Below are 23288 nucleotides of genomic sequence, written 5' to 3' on the forward strand. Positions count from 1 at the left end.
CTTTGAAATCCACATTATATTTACTTTGAAAGTTGAATATTAAATTAAAGTAGTAGAATCTGAACACATCATAAAACACATTCACATGAATATTCGTCTACAATGGTATACTTAAAACAAGACACATAAACACTTAAGTCTTAAAATAACTACTACAGAAAAATCACTTCCTGAGTAATGGAATTGAAGACACCATTCTTCCAAGGACAGACATGGAATAATAAAGAAGTCACCTTTCATGTTTTGGCATACAAATTTCATGTTATCGGAATTTTTCATTTTGTTTGCAAGGAATCCCATCTTATTTATGTCAGACAAACCTTTTGGTCAGATTGGAATCAGTTCATAGTCTTCATCATTCTCTACATAACATGTTAAAATGTCACGTAAGAATTAGTCCATTGCATGAACATGTAGTAGTAATTCCTTCTACGTTTCAGGAAAGTTCCACCCCACATATGGATTTGGAATTGGAAATTTTCATTTGTCTATTGTAGAAAATTCTTAGTCCTTTTGCAATACCTGTTTGCTAGTAGTTATATTTAATAAAAAAAAAATGATTGAACAAACATCATGGATTCAGTTACTTTATAGATTACATCAGGTTTAAGATTCAAATTGTAAAAAAAATCACGAGAACTGATATTAGCAAAAAAGAGCTTAAACTTTGAGGAAGTCGGATTCATGAAATAAAAATGAAATTTGGAACAATAGAAAACGGCCTTGAAGAAACAGATAAATAGCACATTACATTTGACAAGGAAAGGAACTGGGTGTGCAGCATTTGCAAAATGAGGCACATATTAACATGAGGAAACGAAAGCAAAGGCAACCAACAACCCCACCATCAAAACTCTTCTGGGACCCTTCTCCCCTCTTTCCAGCCAAGGCTTTAGTTTTCCCCGTACAGTTCAAGCATTCTAAGTTCTGATATGACCATTTCAGGTCAAGTATACTCCTACTATATGACATGTAGACTTCGACAATAAACAAGGCTATATTTTCCTGGGGAAATAAAGATCCACCGGTACCAATAGAGAATCAAAAGGTAATACATATACTGACGGATCAACTGCAGCCATCCAGCTTCCCAAATCTCAGTCCCGGTTCAGCTTCAAACTACATTGGCCAGGCCACAGAACATGGTATTTAGACAAAAATAATGGTATCCCACAATCACCCCTAAGCTTATCATTACGATCCTCCAAGATGAACAAATTGCAGCCCTATTTGCCTCTTCACATGGTCAGGTATCAGCTTATTAACAAGCTCAGGAGATGCTCCGGTTAACTGTCAAAAGGGACAATAAAAAATACACTTGCCCATCAGTTATGTTTAGCTTGGATGTTTATCAGGATTGTACAAGGAACACAATTCATATATATATATATGTACTGCTTTGTGTACCCTAATTCACAAACACAGAAAGAAAGGCAGTAAAAGAGAACACTTCAAAATTATTTTTTACACAGATGGGTTCAGGATGAGCATCCCTTGCCCAATGGAAGAGGCAATATTCAGATTACCAGGCAGCCCTAAAGCATCTGTCGATGTACAGACCCTTACCAGGCTTCAAGGTGTTTTTTAACTTTTTTTTCTAATTATTATCAATTTTATTCATAGTCTTGAATTGGTCTGTACAAATAATTTACTAGCAGAGTACAAATATGACCAAGAAATATGTTTTAAGGACTTACTTCCTGTTTGAAGTTAAATAGAGGGGGGAATGGACGACCATTTGGCAGGCGGGCATTGGGTTCCCGGAGTTCATCAAAGAAAGGATGAGCACATGCTTCAAGCTGCATAACAAAGATATTTGTTTTTTAAATTAATTTGCAAGTTTTTCTAGATAACAACATTCACCAGTTAGTTAATCAAACTCAGGATAGATATAGGCTGAGACTTGGGGAGGAGCCAGCCTCACTTACCGCAGTGCACCTAAGACTTGGGGAGTATTGCAAAAGCCGAGATGCAAGATCAATAGCTTCTGGAGGCATCTTTTTGTGGAATATCTGCACACAATTTCGAGGAGTTAGAATGCCAGGAATATTTCATACTAATATATGAAAGAAGAGAAAATTATAGACCTTGTGCCATGGATGTGCTTTTATCTGTGGAAACCTAAAGTCATTGTAATTGGGATTCATACAGCGCACTTCCTCTCTAGTGGGTGTGCCAAGCACCTACAATACAAAATTTTATAAAGGTGACTGATGATGAAAAGGAATAATTACATGACTAATGAAACATACTACACATGATAACACCAATTGCACCTTTATAATATGTACGAGCTGGTCTACAGCATTTTCGCCAGGGAATAATGGCTGCGAAAGATCAAATTGTTTCAGATAACACACAGGGAGCAGATAATCAAGAGAACATTTACATCACTTTGTGATAGATTTACATAATAGTATTTAGTAATACAAATTAATGAAAACAAACCAATAACACAGACCTGGCCCAAAAGAAGTTCGGCAAGGACACAGCCAGCTGACCAAATATCAATTGAACTTGTATACTCAGTGGCACCAAATATAAGTTCTGGTGCTCGATAGAATCGCGAACATATGTATGATATATTAGCTTCACCTTGGACCTGATGAGACAAAATTGACGGTTAGTAAATGATCCTCAATAATAATGCATAACTTGAAAGCATACAGAACATAACAAAAACCTCCCAAAATTTTAAAATATGTTGTTTCTGCAAAACGCCAAGAAAAATAATCAAAATGTTTAATACAATATAAAAAGAAAATCTTAAAACAAAGCTTCAAAGCTTGCTGTTGAGCTGACCAATACATGAATACAATGGACCATAATAAAAAGAGTGTAAAAATCAGACCCTCTTCATCCAGACTGTCAAAAATTTATGGCAACTGATAGATTATTGGTTGACACACTAAGTTATTACGCCATCAATACAAAAGATAATGATGCCTAGAAAAAACAGACAAATTTTAAGCACATCAAAGCAAAATAAGGAGGTCAACGTACTAGAACTTTTGCACTTCCAAAATCACATAGCTTCACTTGGTGTGTAAGAGGATCCACCTGGAATCACAGAATTACATTTAAGGCATAAATAACTACCATTTTCAAGAATGAACTGACATATATAGGGTGCGTACAAGTGAGAAGAGCAAATCCCCAACCACATTCAAATGAATGGTTAAGATAAAAACTAACACAATCTTAACCATCCATGTATGATTGTATAGCCAAATTTAACTCCTCTCACCATATTATATAGTGACAAAGCCAGTTTTGTAAGTGTGAGATTAGAGAGAACAAATTTGAGCCGTACAACAATAAATGAATGGATAGGATTCGAAATTTTTTAAAGTCACATAAACGCATAAAATAGTCATGAGATTTTTTTCAAAAACTCAGATGACTTGAGTTTAAATCTCAACCATTCATGATAAGATCGATACTCAATATTTATTTCTCAAACCATCACAAACAAAGGCCTCTCATTAGATACACCCCCATATACACACACAGGCACAACAATGTCATGTCAACAAACCAGTATATTTTGAGGCTTCAAATCTCTGTGGCAGACTTTGGGAACAGTGTGGATATAAGCCAACCCCCTGAAAATCTGCATGCATTTAACAATCTTTTAATATCAGACACCGAGCAAATAAATCAGAGATATTCATGAAATGCCAGAAAGTACGCAGCATACCTGGTACATGTAAAGTTTCACATAGATGATGGGCATTCTCTGATTAGCATTGCTATAGTGTTTCAAGACTCTATACATGGACTCTGGAACATATTCCATCACCAAATTAAGAAAAAGTTCATCTGTACTTGTAGTGGAAAAGAAACAATGCTTCAGAGTGATCACATTTGGGTGATCCATCACACGCATTAACTGCAGTTCACGATTCTTGTATCGCCTGTCTTGTAAAACCTTTTTAATTGCCACTGCTTCCCCAGTTTCCAAGCATTTTGCCTAAGATAAAATAATTATCAGCAGAGGAAAAACAGGCGGAGATAGTAAGAGTAACGAATCTAGTATTGAGCTAATAGCATACCTGAAAAACAATTCCAAATGACCCAGTTCCTACAACCCGTTCTGCCATATAACTAATAGTCTGGAAGAATCATTGAACAAGACATTAAACTCACAATCGAGGATATGTGTGGTAAAGGTGCTTTTAACAACCAAGAAAAAAAATTGAATAAGACTGATATTAGCGGCAAACAGGAATTCACAAAGATAATACCTGTTTAGGTTCCCCATTTTTGCCTCCAATAGTTGTAGATATGATGTGACCAGTGAGAGAATCATTGCCATTGATGACAGAGTTAGACATCTCCTGTTAAAATAATCGTATTTAAAACAAGTTATAAAAAATATAAGAATTTTAACCTTCTTCACAAAATATTTCAAAATGGTTTGGTTTCAGAAGGAAGCTAAAATTTGGAAGAATATATTTAACTAATTGGCAGACATGAAAAAAAAAACACACACTAGGTAAAGACTAAGATCATCTACATGATACAAAATTAGAACATCACATTTCAACAGCTCATCGAATAACTCAGGTACGTTTCATAAACGATGTGAATCGGGTAAAAAACCAGGTTAGCAACTTAAGGATATAAGCTACGAAACAAATTAAATACAAGGAACCAAGAACTATAGCATCACTAAGTTCAGAGGACAAACTTCAGTTGAAAATGTTGAGAGCAAATATTTAAGGGAAAGGGGTAGACAAAGATATTTGATCAGAATCAGAAAAACAAAATCTAATCTGGTGAATAACTGGCAAATGATCATAAGTTCAGACAAACAGAAAACAAAAATCGTTGACACTTGGTAGTCCAACACCAACACAAGATCATAACAAGCACGATCAAATACCGATACAAGTATATGCAAAAAACAAATCTCGGAGTCTCTCCCCAAAATATATAAAATGAAACCTCACAAAACCCACAGATCAACGCCAAAATGAACCAGAGGGGTCTTCTTCATCAAGCTTGAAGACCATATTTTTTGAAAGAAACCGAATTCCCCCAAAAATAACAAACCCTAACTCCCCCTTTTTAACTGTGCAAGCAAACAGAAAGAAAGAGAAACGCAAATCACACATCCCAGACAAAAAAGTTCCAGGTTCATCCTCTTCACAGCAGAAATCACAAAGACATTTTCAACTCTCCCATTTCTGGGTCACTCAGCTTTCTCACCAACCAGACAATACAAAGAAAAAAAACACATTTTTTTCCGGGAGAAAAAGTACCTTATCCTCAGCCATGGCAGAGGGGAGAGAAGAAAGAAGACGAATCTAATCTAAGAATGGGAGAAGAAGAAGATGAGAAGGAGATGAAGGAGAGAATGATTAAGAGAGAAGGGAGAGAAGAAAATTTCAATGGAGGTCCCAGCAAGAGAAAGACAAGTCCATGTGATTCCAGCTCTCCTTTCTTTCCTCTGTCTTTTTTTTTTCTTTTCTTTTCCATTTAATTTTTTTTGGACTTTTCCCAATTTCCTTGACTAACTTTGCACATTAGGAAGACCTCACTGTTAATCATAATCATTAGGTATGCTAAACAAAAATCAGAATTAAAAAATGAAAATTAAACTATTAATAAATAGAAAAGGTAATGAACAATCATAACGCTACCTTCTTTTCTTCATTGAGGAAAATCAATAATGATAATTGAGTTTCATGTTTTTTGCTTTTTCATGTTAACGTCGGCGGAATTCGTCTTAGAATGATTGTTGCATATGATATCATTACTCCTGTTTCAGACATCACCCTAAACAATCAACTTTTTTTTTTTTACAATAAGATAAATAACCCTTTTGTTTCTCATTAATTATTGGTTTTAAAAAAACAAAAATGTCGAGTTATAGTTGATGAGTTATCTCACTGTAAAAGTCGTACGTAAAAATATATTTATTCTAAAAAAATGTTAAAATCACTTGACTCATTAAAAGTCTATGACACGTCCAAGTCAAATTTAGACTAATTAATTAATCGGAGTCACCTTTCTAAAAAATAATCATAAAATTTGTAGACTTTGATTTTTCTTTTCAATTTATATCCCAAAGTTACTAAATTTTAGGGACAGAATTTCTGAAAAAAAAAAGCAATCAAAATCACAACACGTTCTGAATATATATATATATATATATATATATATATATATATATATATATAGTTATAATATGGAATTTTATTCCTTAGTAAAAGTATCGGTATGTTAAAGTGTCGTTATAGAAACGTATTGTACATCAATCATTTGAATAATTATTGTAAATGGGTCAAAAAATTAATTTGATTAATTAAAGGTTAAAAAAAATATTTGATGCCAATGTAGAGCTACAACAATATAATTGATTAACTAACAAATATTTAAGTATAATAAATGTGTTAGTATACATATTTTTTAACATAAAATGTTGTAATGTGCTTGATATAACCTAATTCTAGATTAAAACCTAAGACATCCAAATCCTAAATTGAAATAAATTTATTATTATTATTATGGTAATGATAATAGTAATAATAATAATAATAAATTATTTCTGATTTTTTTAAGAAAAATTAACAAATAAAATATTTTGTATAGTTTATGTAAAATCAATTAACATGTGATTTTATTTTTTAAGAAGTTGATAAGGAAGAAATTTTCGAGTTCGTTGTAGAAAACAAAGAAGAGTTTAGAGAATGTGATGATCAGGTGTGTGGGGTTACATCAAGTGTCCTTTGCATGCACTATGATGGGTTTTTTTGTGCTTTCAAACTCACAGCTGTGTTTGTGGGAAGAGAGGAGAATCGGTGCATGAAATGAGATACAAATAAAGTGCTGTGCATGAGATGATTTTTAAAGTTTTGTTTTAATAAATTTAAAAAATTCTTAACATGTCAAATAAATATTTATTAGAATTCTAATTAATTAAATATATAATCTCTTATAAACTGTAAAAAAAAAAAAAAAAACAGAACTCTTTCATGAATGAAAGACCATAATATGCATTCTCAAACTACATCTGACGTTTCCTGAAATTATTTGTGTTTTGCATGAAGATGGATTATGGAACAGCATAATTAAATCCTTAAATAGATTTGATCTACTGAATCACTTTTTTTTGTGTTTTCAATTCCCTTTTATTTATTTTCTTAGACTGAATTTTAACATTTTTAAGAAGAAACTGCAAGTAGTTAATGAAGAGGCAAGGAAGAGGTGTGTGATCAATTTCTCCATAAATCTGCAATATGATACAGAACACTCATGCTTAAGTCAAACACCAACCACATGCAAACCTTGTCTGGAAATGATGTTTTTCCTCTTCTAATATCTTTTTCGATGGTATATAAGATTCCTACCGAGGAGGGAAAAACCGGTTAAGGTTGAAAGGAAGGGTATAAAACTCTTCATTCCTGCCATCTCCATTAAAAGTTCTAAACTTGGCCCACCATGGCATTCCCCTGTCTTTGGCACTGTCCTTGTAGTCAAGAGTGTTGTCCAAGAACACAGCAACAATCAATGCAACAGTAGGAGATGAGAAGAATATAGTATTGAGGAAATCATCGAACTGAAAAAAAAAAACCAAAGGAAACACAAAATAAGTATGATATGTTCCAGAAGCAGAACATGCACAATTGTTCACTTCTATAAGGAGTTTTATGACATGAATGAGATCCATTGAAAAACTCAAAATGAGAAATGAAACAATAAACTCACCCATCCAGCCCTTGTATGAGTAGGACCATGAAGGGCTTTTGAACTGTACTCTCTGAAATACTCAGGAACAGAAAACCCCAAGAAAAGAGCTACACCAGTAATAAAAAGGTTCCTCATTGAGTTCATGTTAGTGAACTGCAAGAATGATAGCCCCACAGAAGCTGCAAAAAGAAAAAACTGTCATAAAAGGAGAGAGGTAGAAAGAAAATAAATGTTTAAACTCAGCCATTGGTGAAGTGGTGATACTCACCCACAAGGCCAAACAGAACACAGTACACTGCTGCAAAAATGGGGAAGGGTATTGATGCAAATAAAGCTCCAAATTTTCCTGAACAATAAATATGTTAATTGTGCAATGTAAGTGTCAGCCACTGAATAACTGCAAATGAATAATTGCCACTCACCTAACATTGAGAAGAATATCATAAAACCAGCTGAGATTTGAATGACCCTTCGACTCCCAACACGAGTACTTCCAAGAAGCCCCACATTCTCTCTGTCAAGGATCATGGTCTATGAGAATCAGTTTGTGACACATAAAATTGGAAACTACGAAAAATTATGAGTGACGCTTACACAGAAACTGATGAACCGGTAAGTGTTCCAAAAAGGCCATTCAGCAATATTCCAATTCCCTGCCAACCAATACCACGGCTCAGAACATGAGCTGGAGGTGGTGTCGCACTTGCTAGTCTTGATGCAGCTTTGTATGCTCCAGTTGACTGCAACAATTTTGAATTTCCATCAGGACCATCTTTAGTAACAAAAATGACAGTGACACATTTTGTAAGAACTTGTTTTCAGTTGAAATTCACTGAAAACTAGGAAATCCTGTGAATAATTGTTAACCAATAATATAGAATGTGTTAGAAGAAGAATGTCAGAGACTATGTTGCATTGACCTCAATTAAGGAGACTAAGACAGCAGCCATCATTCCAAAAGCATGACCAGCATCAAATGTTGGAGCACCCCACTCAAGAGGGTATGGGATCTTTATCCTGTGACAACATGTTCAAGAGTCAATGGCAACAGCTCAAAACTGCAGCATGCACCTAAACTATGACTAAAAATTCAACTGTTTTTAAGAGATGTTTCTGGTACAAACCATGGAGCAGAAGAAATGAGGTTGGCCCTGTCTGTTCTGCAATTATGTTGGGTTAAGTCAGGACGGTGTTTGTATGCTCCACTAGCTGTTAACAGATGTGCATATGCCCATATCACTGTGGTTGATATTAGTAGGGCAAATCGCTCTAGTATAGGTAGCTCTCTAGTATGAAAGTTTTTCAAGTACTGTAAACAGAAAAAGTCGTAACATTGTTATTAATTATTGCATTATCAATAGAGAAAAATCAACAAACATTAGACATGCACAATAAATGGCCCTCCCCACATAGTTATCATGCATGATTTCAAATTCGAAGTCATAACACCAAAGAGTGTTTCTGTTAAAAACACTTCATTTTAGAGTGAAGTTTGAAAAGTTCACTTGAGATATTTGACACAGGTTACTTTAATCAGCTTACTTGAACTATCAATGTGAATTTGATTGGTACCTGAGAGAAGGCTACAAACAGAATTAACATGGGAATTCCAATTTCCACGCAATGACCAACCTGAAAAAATTCCAAAAACAATGGTAAAGAGCAAGAGAGAAGGAGAGATGGATTATATTTTTTAACTTAGATCAGAGATAAATAGGTTATTGTTATACCACAGGGAAGCCTCGGTCAAATAACCCAAAACCAGCTAATGCAATTACTGGAACCATTCCAAGAGGGCTGAAAAACCTGTTCAATAAAACAAGAAGAATATAAGTATTTCATGTGTGGAACAACTCAACCTAATAAAACCAGTTTATAATTTGAAGATTATAACCTAATAATCCCAACAGGAAGAATATCTATACATATGCATTTCAGTTATAAGAGCTTACCTAGAACAAATGCCCCATAATTGACTAAAACCCAAAATAATTTGTATGCTCGATGCCACTATCATTGCACCCTGTACTGCTTTCATGGTGTTTAGAAATCTCTGCAGATAAATAAAAGGCATTAGAGTTTAATTAATCTCTTGAAATAAACTTCAATGCTTAAACTCACATTCTATTCAACAGGCTACAATTTGACCTATATATTTTGTTCAGAAGAATTACACGTAATCTTACATCACAATGAATGTAATAACTTCCGAGAAGCAAAATTGTTGAGGTTGTATTGTGCACAACTTATAGTATAATCGACTTATAATTGAAATGCGGGAACCAAAAATTAGAGAAATGAACAAACCAAATGTGGGTCCTCTATCGTTGTCAGTGAGGAATCGTGAATTATCGATATAATGGGGACCATAAATGCATAAGACCCTCCTATCACTGTTGGCAACCGGGTTCCAAAGAGTGTCTGCAGAAGTGTATTAACTCCTTCAACAAAAAGCAGTGTCTGCACCACCCTCACTTTATCATCCTGAATCATTGTATCAATGTTTGAAATATCAATATCAATTCTCTGTACAGGACAATGCAAATTGAAACTAAGACCACGAGGAAATTTCACTTTCAGGATCAACAATTTTCTTCTCTGTAGGACCCACTCAGCTCATTTCAGCATATGATTACGATATGCCAAAACAAAATGCATAAAACAAAAAAAATAAAACAAAGGCAAAACAAAAAGTTCCTCCGATCCTCCTCAGTAGAGATTTCGCAACATCCTTCACCATACGTAAAAATATTAAGAAAAAAATGAAGAAACAAAGCAAAGGGTGTCGAAGTTGGGAATGGCTTACATCAGTTCCACCCATCAAAGGCACAAGAAATGAAGGAATCATGACTGCAGTTCCTAAGGCCAAAATGTAATGCTGGAAACCCAACACTATTGACTCCACTGTTAACAGTAGAAAGCAGATACGTCACTCTCATGAAACACACCCAAAAGAAAAAAGATTCAATCTTTGAATGAAGCTGAAAATGCAGTTGAGGAAGGATTAGACTAAAGGTGAGAGCATACCCCATGAAGGGTTTGAGTCTATGCAGTACTCTAAGCCTTGAAGTTGGTCCATTGGTGGGTGGCTTATCTCCTCTGGCTTTGGAGTTGCCATGATTCCTTTGCAACTGTATTTTTGCCTCCAAACCTCAATGCTTACTAAAGAGAACCTTGAGAGAATGAGAGAAAGAAAGGTAGATAGAAAGCTAGAATCTTTGGTCTACAGTGTGAGAATACTGAGAGGTAGAGTTAGTCAATGTATGAAGTTGAAAAAGTGAAAAGAAGGGCCAATAGAATGATGGGAGCAAGAGAGAGAAAGAGAAATATTTTTTTAGAGTGGGCGATTACAGAGTAAGAAAATGGTGTGAGAACAGAACACAACACAACGCAACTGAGGAAGAGAAATTGCTCTGTTCAACACAACCTCAATCTTTGTCATTTTTTCTATTTGCTTTTGATTTATGATTTATACAAGTTGAAGGTACGGTGCCGTTAACTTTTCCATATCCCCAGAGTGGCCCTTGAGGAACTTCCAAAATTCTGAATTAAAAATGTTACCGTTGCCTTTCAGTTCTTATTAATTTTTGCAACTCGGATTCTGCAGAACTGAGTTTGCAAGTGCATTATGATCCTGAGAATAATAATTAAAAATTTCAGGCAAAGTGAAAAACGGACATTAAGTACAACTAGGATGAGTAAATCTGAGGGATTGGCATTTATTTTGTGTCTAAATCTTGTTTGTCCCTTTCTTTCTTTTACAGAACACCAAATTTAATTTTTTTTCTTTTCCGGCAATTATTAGTGTGAGCCGTTCATTTAATCTTTTATTAAGAGAGATACATGCAAAGTTTTCCACCCATATGGTTTTGAAATAGAGGAATTTATTTATAATTCTTACCTTTAATAAATTTCAACTAATACTCACTTTGTCCTTGTAATGTCATTATTTTAAAAAAATTTCCTAGATTTTAGTTATTTTAGAACTTTAAGATATAATTGTGTCTTTTTTTTTCAATTATGTTAGATTAGAAAATAAACGACTTTTGTATAATAACCTGGTTTTATTATTCTTTCTTTAAAAAAATACTAGCTATTATATATAGAGATTTACGAAAATAATGTAATTGCTGTTTTATAATCATAAAAACTATGGCTTTAAAAAAGGAGCAAGGTAATGAAGCCTTTTAAGTTATTATTTTGACATATTAAAAATTTACATAACATCAATTTAACTATTAAATAAATTTCGGTGTTATATAAAACTACCATTATATCATGTTATTACAGGTTAAAATACGTTTTATGCATGTTACTAGGGAATCCAACTAATTGGCTAAACTCATTTTGCTGAGCACGTTCTCCCTTACCAGATAACATTATTTGTCTACATTAGTTTATGTTTTTGGCTTGCAATCTTTCATGGAAGATGGGAACGTAACCATTTACAACAAGTTGTTAATTACTTTATATTTTTCAACCTGAAGGACTTAATGTTTTAAATATTTTATTATATATATATATATATATATATATATATATATATAAAATTTTATGTTTGATGGTTTATAAGAAAAAAATAATAAATATCATACATTTTTATCATTGTAACACTAATTGGTCAAACATAGCTCGTGTTGAATCGCATACACCTAAGTTTGGTCAAGTCAATCTACATTTAGGTCAATTTGGAATTAGGTTGGGTTGAGTTAATTCAAACGTAGGCTAAGTCAAATCAATTTGGGTCTAAGTTAAATTGAGTCAACTTGGGTGTAGGTTGAGTCAAGTTAACTCAAACCCAAGTCGAGACGAGTTAGTCAGTCACAGATCAAGATAAGACAGTCAAACATAAGTTGAACACACAAGTTGAATAGAGTTGGTTTGGACATGGGTCAAGTCAAGTGTGCCTAAAAGTCCATATAGAGGCGAGTCGACCCAGAGTCAAGTGTGTCCAAGTTCATGTTATGATGAATCATTCCAAACCTAAGTTGAGTTGAGTCAATGACACATTAAGCCTAAATCAATAGGAGTATGGTGAAGATAAGGTTGGTTTGAGCCCAAATTGAGTTGAGTCTGATTGAGTTCAAGTCTAATTAGACTCAAGTGAGATTGAAAAGAATCAGGTCTGGTCAGGTCAAGGTAAGTTGGGCATGTGCTACGCTGATATATCGAATCAATAGCATGTTAAGCTGAGTAGGATTGATTCCACATCAAGTCTTTTATCCCACATTATATTTAATCTAATTAACAAAATAGATTTAATCGAACTTAAGTTGAATGAAAAATCTAAATTATCTGATTAAAATCTTTTTATGTTATAAATTCAATTTATTTTATTTCATTGAGATCAAGTTTAGACTAAAATTTAAAAAGTTCAATTTATTACCACCTTAGTGTGGTGGATAGCTGATAGGATATTAACATTTAAAGTAGTCAAAATCTTTTTTTATGGATTATTTTTTCTTTTCCATTTAAAAAGGAAAGGGAGGAACTTTTGAGAGAAAGTGTATGTAATGAATCATATATCTATCTAAATAACATAATGGAAATTGGTAAAAAAAAACTATTAAAAAATAACCTTAGTTTTATTTTGGAGGGGAAAAAGAAGTTACAATCGCTAAAAAAAGTCAATAAATATCACCTTATCTCATATTATTCTAGACATCCGAAGAAAGGTCAAGGAAGGAAAAAAAAATGCTTTTAATAAAACTTCTTTTATAGAATATTCAAAGTGATATTTTTCCTTGAATGCAACAGATTTAAAGAATTCAGTAAGAGACATTACACAATGCATTCCCATCCCACATGATAAAAGGGGTCTGAAAAAGGTGTAGTAAGTTATCTTTATGGAGAAAAAAAAAGTGAAGAAAAGAAGCAAATTAATGGTAGAAACAAAGTTACGTCTTAGGGCACAATTCCTAAGCATATGGAATTAAGAAGCAAAATGATTAGTTAGTCATAAAAAGAGGAGCCTTAGTGGAAGTGGTAGCCCTTGCATGACAAACCAAACCATATAAATAGGACCACTTCAAGGCTCTTTCTCTTTTCCTTTTATGTTACTTTCTCTTTTTCTCATTCAATGGGAACAAAAGTAAGTGAATCATGATTTTGAGGAAACTGAAGAAAGTGGTTTAAACTTGATAGGCAAATTGAAAGGAAGCAGAAGGTTGTCAGAAAAATGTGATTAGAGATTGAAGATGAAGAATATTAGATGCTGTGTTTGGTTTGGTTTCTAATTATTTTGTTGCTCCTGCAATAACTGAGAAACAGGGTAAAAGTAAAAGATGGTTTTTGACTTTGAGTTCCCCACAAAAGCACCGCAAGAAAATGTGAACATGTTCCATATATCGTGTCCCACATCAGATTAGGTAATGGTAACTTAATTAAAGTTTAATAAATTTAGCTATTTTAATTAAGTTTTTATCAAAAATTGTTTTATTGTAACTTAATATATAATAGCCTTTCTTGTTAAATTGGTATTAAATTTTTCACTATATCTTTTCTAATCTAAACATTGACAAAATTTCACTTTTCTTTCTCTTGTACTCTTTTCTACTTCTTCATGCGATAATCAAAATAAAATATCAAGAATATGCTCTTGTGCACGAATCATTCCTCTTTAATTATTAAAATATCATTAACAATATGATTGAGTAGAGATATATATTACTCTGCCTTATAAATCTATTAACTACTTTTTTAATTAGAAAAGCCATGCGAAATAAGAATAAAAAGGATTGATTTCATTTTTACTTATAATTAAGTAAAATATCTAAATTATCATTGTGGCTCTTTGTACGAGTGAAGAGAGTTTAGGTCAAAAGTTGGAATGGGATGTGGAAGGACCAACTCTCTCCTACTGCACATCACAATTCCAAGTAAGAATGTGAAAATGACACGTTTATTAAACAAATGAAGTTATGATTAAAAAACCTATACTGTCAAGTCAACCAATTAAATTTTGTAATATGTATTTTTAAAATAATTATTGTAAAAATTAGTAACTTTACTATATCTAACAGTTTATAATTAGATTACAATATAAAAGTATTTTATATCATCTGTACATAAACTATGATATTTTATTAAATTAGTAAAACAAAGAAGCAGACTATTATAGAAAAAGAAATAGCTGGAAAGCAGAAACAGAGTGCTGCTTTTTGAACTGACCGTCACTACGAACAAAACAATTTTCCACAATCCCACTGGATTGTATCCTGCTACATACCTAACTGGGACCATTCCCTTTTGTCTTCCTATGCTAAACCTCGTTTCTTGTAAAAATGTCTTTTCCTAATTCTTGCCATAAATTCCTGCTTAATTACTGTAAACACTGATTCTATCCAACAACTATTGTCAATATTTTTATTGAATTGAACAAGGCCCGATGACATCAATTACATTTTTTCTAAACATTCCAGTTTTGTTCTGTGAAAGCACAACAAATATATTAGTAGCAATGAATGGCTCAGCTCAGGATCTTCTTTCCAATCTCCTTTCACTGGATCTTTTTTCCTCTGCCTCCCGCCGTTTTTGTTGCCTGATCAACAAAATATCATTTATGGTATCAAACACAACAAGACATGTCAAACCAAAAATTAAATCTTAGAAATTTAAAGCATAACAAGAATCAAGATAGAACTACAACGTATATGAAAATTCAAGATCGTTAGTTAAACAACTTACGCAAATTGCATGTATCCACCACCAGCATTAGCAGCAGATAAGAGTGCTGCATGAGTCCCAATGGTAGACACAGAATCCTGCCCCGCAGAGGGCAGAGGATTTTTTCTATCACCATCCACCTGTCACAGAAATTTCATAAGCACAAAGGAGAATATCTTAGAAGTATTGCATGTGTTTAGAAAAAATACCTTATCCCATTTTGATTTTTTATTCTGTCTACCATCCCGAGAATCAGCAGTAGGAGGCACCAAAGGCAAACCACTTGTAGTCACAGCAGAAGCACCTATGGCAAAAAAAAGTCAATAAAAAAGACTGTAAGAATAAAGATGTGAAAATGACTTCTAAGGAAGAACTTCAAAACACTGCATAAATAGATTAGGAGGTTTCTGAACCTGCAACAGGCATGCTAATCCTAGGAGCGCTAGCTACAATTCCTGGCTGCGTGCCCCCTGCGATGAATTCAACTTTCTGTGCTTTCTTCTTCTCTTGCTCTTTCCTCTCACTTTCGCGCCTCATATCAGCTTCTGCTTTGTTATAGTTAAGAGACATGAGCAAAAAGGAGTAGTCAACGGAAAAACGCAACAGCTACAGCATCAATACATTAAGTAATATGTATCATAAAAAGTATTACAAAACAACTAATAACAAATGCATGCCATGAATGATACCAGACCTTAACATACCAAAAATAATAGCTCAAACTAAACAAGTATTTTGTTCACTTGGTAAAGACCCAAAAAATTGACTATTTAGGGTGCAGGAAAAAATCCAAAAATCAGAGGCATCTTTAAAGTAACGTAATAAAGAATCACGACTTCTCTTAACAGTTATTCACAATACTTGGTTTGGTCAAATATACTTCACGACCAAGAATGACATAATTACTCCAACCAAAACAAGATTTAATAAGTTATCCCTGAAAGTCAGTCTAAACAATAACGTATCTATGAAACGGAGAAAACACATTCTACAGTTGAAAAATTAAAGAAAATTTTAAACATTGAAATCCAAAAAATATGTACGACATAACACATTCTGCAGTTAATTTAACCAAAAATATATATAACATTGAAATCAAAAAATATGTGGGAGGTCTGCAATTTACTTGAATTAAACATCAGTTTACGGAAATAAAAAACCGACAATCACATGCTTCTCAGAGAAAAAAAAAATATAGATAAATCTAAAATATACAGAGACACTGGCAGAATGGATGATAAAGGAGCAAAGTACACTTGAATCAGAGAAGCAGCAGCTATATACCTATTTCATCATAGAAGTCACTAGAATCATATCCATGAGGATCAAATACATCTTTACTGAAGCAAGACCCAATTTGATCAATATCCTGGTACCTCACTGCATGCAATAAGAAGTCAGGGTTTCGATAATCCTTCCTGTTTCGAACTTCAGCATTAAAACTTTTTCCGGCCTTCTTGTATTCCAGAAATTTATTTATTTTTCTCTGTCATAGAAATAAAAATAGGAGTCAGTGTGAAGGAAGTTCAATGTTTTAAAGCTACTAAACCATCAAAGGAAAAAAGCTAAAAAATAGAAACAACCTAGATTCTTAGATCCTATAACCCAGAAATACAATGTAGCTTGATTAATGATTGCAATGCAATGTCTAAAAGCCATACAAAGATGGGCCAGAGAAATTTTCTTCTTTTCTCCCACTTTTGTTAGATTGGAAAGATAGAACTTTGATAAAACATTTAATACAAATATTTATTTCAGCCTGATTGAAAATTGTTTGACTTCATAAAGTGAATCAGATTGATACATGCAAGAGAAAATTTTTAATGTGTGGACTGAATTGCACAAATCACACAATTAACCCTAAACTCACTATTCTTGCAAGCATTTAAAGTGATTCTGAGTTCAATTCAGCATATTAATAAATGCAATCTAAATCCATGGCTTTAGGAACTGTCTTATGATTCTTGTGACTATTAACTATGATGCCCCAAAAAAGAACAGAGGACAGGACCAAAGTAAAAGCAGTAAGCAATATATGCTACTTTATCATACATCAAAATCATTCAACACCATTTTAACAGAACTTACTTGTAGCTCCTCTGAACATTTAGCTTTTGGTGGGGGAGGAAGAAATTTATCCAATGGATCATCCTGATCTCCTTCACCCAGTTCTGCTTCATCGGATAACTGAGGAGTGCTAACTTGATTGCTAGGTGTCAAAGTTGTTCCTAATAGTGTCTTCTCCAGCAAATCCCCTGCAATAACATGTTACATTAGGTACTAGGATGCAAAAAGAAATGCATCTACAAAAATAGTATTGTAATTGAACAAAAATTGAATATAACCATGGTATTATTCTAAAGTATTTACACGGCACTTTAAAAGCAAAAACAAATATTGAAACATAATCATCAATGCACTCATTTTGATCAAAATCATTGACAAAAAACCAAGGAAGGACCAACATATACGGAATATTTCAAACCAAGAAAATTTTGCTATATATCCTAAACCTTAATCTGATCCATAAGTGTCAATGAGGAAAAAATAGTGCAAATATGTAAGAACCACTGTTTTTAATCTCAGATATCAGCACAAAGTAGCCAGCCTCCAAAATGTTATAGCAGAATAGTAGGATAATCAATTTTCTGGTGATACAAAATTGCACATTCATTCATGTACAGTACAAAATAGTCATTTAAGATTTGTCCTATAAAGTTGTTGAATATATATACATATAATTAATAAAATTTCTAAAAAAAAGGAGTGATATAAAACTAAGGTGCCCAGGTGTAAAAGGCTTCACGAAGGCTCGGGGAGGGTCATTGTACTTCTTTTTGAGAGGCTGTTTCCAGATTTGATCCTACAACCAACAGGTCACAAAGGGCAACTTTAACATGGTGCCTATACTCGCTCTCTTAAAAAGAAAAATCTACTAGTAAATTTGTAGAAGTCCAAAATTTCATTTGGAATAAGCAGCATGACAAAACTATAAAACAGGCAATATTGCTGGACACCAAAAAAGACTACTCAATTGATCCCTTTTAAACATTTATTATTGGCACAAACATGGTTGGGAAGCCAAAAAATATGATAATCAAGCAAATTGAACCTCACTAATCAGTTAGCTAGTATAATAATAACTCAATGCCGAACAAAAATTAAACTCACCATTGGTGACATGAAGCTGCTCCCCAATCATGACTCGACCGCTACCATATATTTCCCCCTCCTGCTATCAGAACCAGCAAAAGAATCACATTATAATCCAAAATATCTAGTTTAGGAGAGTGAACACTGTTCAATTAATTAAACAGAAATACCTCAGGCTCAGGTGACATCGCAACTTCGTCATGGCCGTAATCAACTATCGTAAGCGCCCCTTTTCGACTAATCATAGGTTCCTCCGACGGTGGAGAAATTAAATTGTTATTCGGCGGTGTTGAAGCCCCCTCATCAGCGCCCTCCTTACCTGAATCAAGGACCGCTGTTCTATTTGCGGAATCTTCCTCCGCTGCAAATCTCGCATCTACCGCGGCATCTTCTTCCATACCTATTCTCGCATCTTCTTCTTCGTCGTCGACCTCCATTTCATCGTCTTCCTCGTCGTTGTACATGGACAACAAGGCGATGCCCTCCGAGTGCTTCTTCTTGGACGCCATGGAAGCTAACTAGGGTTTTCTTGAAGGAATCACGTGTAAGGTTTTTTTTAAAAAGGGTGAATTAGGAAGAAGGAGAGGTAAGTGTGAGGAAGCAAAGAATGAAGAAAAGATCGTTGTGGTTTTGGAGAAATTTCAAACCGTAGAGAAACAAATTTGGGAGAATGGGAATTATTTTCAGATATAAACCTTTGAATCCGGCATAAAAGAAACACAATCTGTAAACAGTATTGGGTTTTAGAATACGAGAAAACTGTAATAAAACTCGGGCGCTTCTCCTGCACCTCCGAGGCTTCTTTTGCACCCCCAAAATTTACTATTATATCTTTCATGGTGCCAAAATTTACTATTATATTCTTCATTAATATATAGGTGAAAAGTAAGTAAGTGGATAAAATGCAGTAAATTTCATTTACTTTGTGCCAATTCCTCTGCACCCCATTCATACTATTTCTTTTCTCGTTTCTTTTCCGTCTCATTACTTCATTACTGTGCATTCATTAAAATTTGAAATATTTGTAAAACGGAATACGAATTCCATTTCAGAAAAATGTGAAACGAATTCTGTAATCCGTTTCACAAAATTTTCAATTTTTTTTTGTGAAACGGATTACAGAATCCGTTTCACATTTTTCTAAAACAGAATTCGTATTCCGTTTCACGAAAAATTTGAAATATTTGTGGAACGGAATACGATTTTTCGTTTCATAAAAATGTGAAACGGATTCTGTAATCCGTTTCACAAAAAAAAAAATCCTTTTTTTGAAACCAAAGATGCTCCCAACCTGAATATTATATGTCACAACCAATTTTGAATAACTAAAAACACCGTTGTTTTAGAATAATTTTGTCAACTTGTACGACTTGCCTGTTGGAAGGCACCGTTTCTAATTAATGAAGAAATATCCTTTGTTTGTTGAGATTATTAATTAAAAGTTAATGGGGAGAGAATGTATACTCCTTTTCCTCCCTGTTCATATTTCCTTCATCCTCACTTACAAACAAACAAACAAAAAAAAACTTCAAAGATGATGAACCCAAACACCCAATTTTTTATCCTGAAACCCCTCTATTTTCGCATCACCAATTCCTACATCATCATCTTCTACCTCCTTGCCCAAATCACTTCCTCTCAAGTCGACCCTAAATTCACTGCATGTGCACCCAAAACCTGTCCCAACAACAACCAATCTATAAGTTTTCCCTTTTACATCCAAGGAACGCAACAACCTTACTGTGGGAGCCCTGGTTTTGAAATCTCGTGTGCCGCAGATGGCTCCCCTACCCTCAATCTCTCTCACACCCAATACCTCATTCGTTTCGGTGAAAAAGCAAAAAAAACACTAAAACGGATTCCAGGTTCCGTTTCAGCCTCCTCCGAGACGGATTCCAGAATCCGTTGCAGTGAAAATAAAATAAAAAAAAGGAAACGGATTCTGTATTCCATTTTAGCTTTCTGCGAAATGGATTTCACAATCCGTTTCGGTAAAAAAAAATTTAAAACGAAATGTGTGTTCCGTTTCAACATTCTGCGAAACGGATTTCACAATCCGTTTCAGTAAAAAAAAAAACAAAACGGAGAAGAGCGAAAGATGGGGCCTGTGGAGTTGCGCGAAAGAAAGGAAAAAGGAGAAAAGGAGTCTGCGGAAGCTCTGTGGGAGAATGGGAGAAGAACAGAATGTGGGAGAAGAGGGATGAAGAGTGTGTGGAGGCGGTGTGGGAGAAGAGTTGTGGGAGAAGAGACGCGCAACACAACAGGGGTGCATGGAATCTGATTGTTAGTGTTTTATTGGGGTGCGTTTTGGGGGTGCAAGGTAAGGGTGTATGGTTTTAAGGTGCAGATGCGGTAAAAGAGATAGTAACTCTTAATTTTTACCATGGGCAAACATGGAAAAAAATTTGATTTTGGGATACAGGAGAGATTATTGGAGGTGTAGGGAAAAGCCCCCTAAAACTGCTCTAATAAAAATAGATTTTAGTTAATTGGTAACTCAATTTTTTTATTAACTTGATTTTTCTTCTTCATATAATTGGTTTGTTTAATTTAATATCTTAATTATCTAAAAAGATTTAATTTGGTTTTTTTAGTTAAAGTTAACACCGTGTCACATGTCAAGCCGTGAAATTTTTATTTTATTTTTTAATTTTTTCTTTAATTTTTTTAATTTTTTTTTTCAAATAATTTTAAAATTACCATGTGTCACTTTACCATCGTGCCACGTGACAGCTTACGATCATGACACGTAACAATGACAGTAGTAATAGTTGTTTTCAATTTAATCTTCTATTTACATTTTTTATTCAATTTAGTACTCAATCTTTAAAATGATCCAATTTCATCCTCTTCAATTTGAGATCAAATTAATAAACAAGTTTAATTATAACTTATATGCATATTACAATAACTTTTCCTAATATATACATCAAATCATTTCACCTAAATACTTAAATTAATTTACTTTGTGCATTTTTTACCTTTATAATTTTTTACACATGAAATATTTTACATCTGTAAAAAATAAAATAATTTGAATATTTAGGTGTAGTAATTTGATGTATAAATTTAAAACAATTATTTTAACATGTAAATATAAGTTACAATTAAACTTAATTAAAAAAATAAATTAAAATATTATATTTAATAGTTAATGTCAAAGGTTTAAAATATATATATTTGTAATAAAAAGTAATACTACGATTTTTTTTTACTTAATAGTTAATTTCAAAGGTTTACAAAATATATTCGTAAAAAGTTTTTGTTTTACTTAATATTTGTTTTATAATATAATCTGTTTTACATTCTTTTAGTTTATTTTTTATTATTTTCGACCTTAAAATGTAACGATTTATAATATTAGTAGTAAAACACAAAAGGTAAAAGCTAACAAATTAATTATTTTAAAATATATCACTAATGTATTTACATTGTCATTAAATTAGTGTAAAAACATACATTGACTAGATGAATGTAGAAACACATTAGATGAGTATAAAAAAATTCAATTAGTTTAACAACACGCATTCGATAATTTTGATACACTAATTAAATAAGTAAAGAAAAAATAAACAGGTCTTGAATATAACAAAAACTATCAAAATAAGTTTTGCAATACATATTTAATCCATTTGTCCATTCATTTATTGGATTAGTATAAAAACAAAATTAGACAAATATAATAATATATATTAAACAAATCTCTCCATGTACTAATTAGATGAATATAACAAACAAATATTAGTAAAATCATTCCATTCATTGATTAAAGAAAAATATAAAAAAAAAACATTAAACAAGTCCATCAACACACTAATTAAACAAGTATAAATAAACAAGTTGTTCATATAATCAATAGACAAGTATAACAAAAAATATTAAACGAGATATTTCATGCATTGATTACATGAGTGTATGATTACTCATTAGAGGAGTCTGCCCAAACACTGATTAAAAGTCTACTAAAAACATACACTGATAAGATGACCTTATCAAAATACATTAGACAATTCTACCTATACAGAAAGTAGATAAGTTTATTAATACAATATGAGTTTGTTCATTCACTAATTGGATGAGTCTTGTAATACATCCTAGACAAGTCTAAACAAACACTAATAGAACAACTTTGCATGTACCCTGATTAATCAAGTTTAGTAAAAATTATTAGATGAGTAATTTCATACATTTATTAGATGAGTTTAAAAAACATTAGACAAGTACACCCATACACTAATTATACGAGTTTACCAACAAACACTATACTGGTTTGTTCATACACTGATAAGATGAGTTTAAAAAATACATTAGACAAGTCTTTTCATAACATTAGACAAGTCTATTAATACACATTAGACGAAACTGTTCATTCACTTATTAGACGAGTTTGTCAACTTATTGATTGGACGAGTGTTACAACACACATTAGATGAGTCTAACATATATTGATTAGACAAGTCTAACAATACACATTATACGAGTGTGTACATGTACTTATGAGACAAATCTAGTAATACATATTAGAAAAGTTTGTTGATGCACTGATTATACAAATTTAGAAATACACATCAGACAAGTCTTTCCATACACTTATTAGAAGAGTATAGCAAAAAATGTTACACGAGTTTAACAATATACATTAGACGAGACTGTAGATACAATAAATAGAAAAGTATAACAAAAATATATTATATGAGTCATTCCATACATTGATTATATGAGTTTAGAATATTTTGATTAGACGAGTTGTTGATGAATTTATCATATCAGTC

The 23288-nt window shown here is 32.9% G+C and overlaps 3 protein-coding genes across 4 annotated transcripts; all 3 read right to left on the bottom strand.

The window, feature by feature from the left end:
• Nucleotides 1-723: 723 nt before the first annotated feature.
• On the bottom strand, nt 724-5493 carry LOC114162956 (shaggy-related protein kinase eta). Its single transcript, XM_028046973.2, has 12 exons — nt 5268-5493; nt 4248-4340; nt 4056-4115; nt 3701-3973; nt 3539-3613; nt 3004-3060; nt 2462-2602; nt 2277-2327; nt 2088-2183; nt 1929-2012; nt 1698-1799; nt 724-1290 (listed from the first exon to the last, which is right to left on the bottom strand). The coding sequence occupies exons 1-12, from the start codon at nt 5280-5282 to the stop codon at nt 1195-1197; spliced, it is 1143 nt and encodes a 380-aa protein (XP_027902774.1). The 5' UTR covers nt 5283-5493; the 3' UTR covers nt 724-1194.
• Nucleotides 5494-7216: 1723 nt separating this feature from the next.
• LOC114162954 (nucleobase-ascorbate transporter 2) lies at nt 7217-11144 on the bottom strand. The gene is made up of 13 exons (XM_028046972.2): nt 10726-11144; nt 10505-10602; nt 10006-10182; nt 9651-9751; nt 9429-9504; nt 9271-9330; nt 8823-9007; nt 8619-8715; nt 8293-8438; nt 8121-8212; nt 7967-8044; nt 7717-7877; nt 7217-7567 (listed from the first exon to the last, which is right to left on the bottom strand). The coding sequence occupies exons 1-13, from the start codon at nt 10814-10816 to the stop codon at nt 7355-7357; spliced, it is 1575 nt and encodes a 524-aa protein (XP_027902773.1). The 5' UTR covers nt 10817-11144; the 3' UTR covers nt 7217-7354.
• A 3683-nt stretch (nt 11145-14827) lies between these two features.
• Nucleotides 14828-19330, bottom strand: LOC114164619 (transcriptional regulator family protein). 2 transcript variants are annotated; one of them, XM_028049350.2, is made up of 8 exons: nt 18687-19330; nt 18535-18595; nt 17452-17618; nt 16648-16849; nt 15777-15908; nt 15573-15667; nt 15385-15503; nt 14828-15238 (listed from the first exon to the last, which is right to left on the bottom strand). In XM_028049350.2, the coding sequence occupies exons 1-8, from the start codon at nt 19023-19025 to the stop codon at nt 15172-15174; spliced, it is 1182 nt and encodes a 393-aa protein (XP_027905151.1). In that variant the 5' UTR covers nt 19026-19330; the 3' UTR covers nt 14828-15171. The 2 variants fall into 2 exon arrangements, with proteins under 2 accessions (XP_027905151.1, XP_027905150.1); XM_028049349.2 differs by having other exon boundaries at nt 18535-18598; nt 18687-19287.
• Between the last annotated feature and the right edge of the window lie 3958 nt (nt 19331-23288).

Source organism: Vigna unguiculata, chromosome 9 (genome assembly GCF_037176805.1).
Source record: "Vigna unguiculata cultivar grain cowpea cultivar isolate G323 ecotype 2 chromosome 9, ASM3717680v1, whole genome shotgun sequence".
Lineage (NCBI taxonomy): Eukaryota > Viridiplantae > Streptophyta > Magnoliopsida > Fabales > Fabaceae > Vigna > Vigna unguiculata.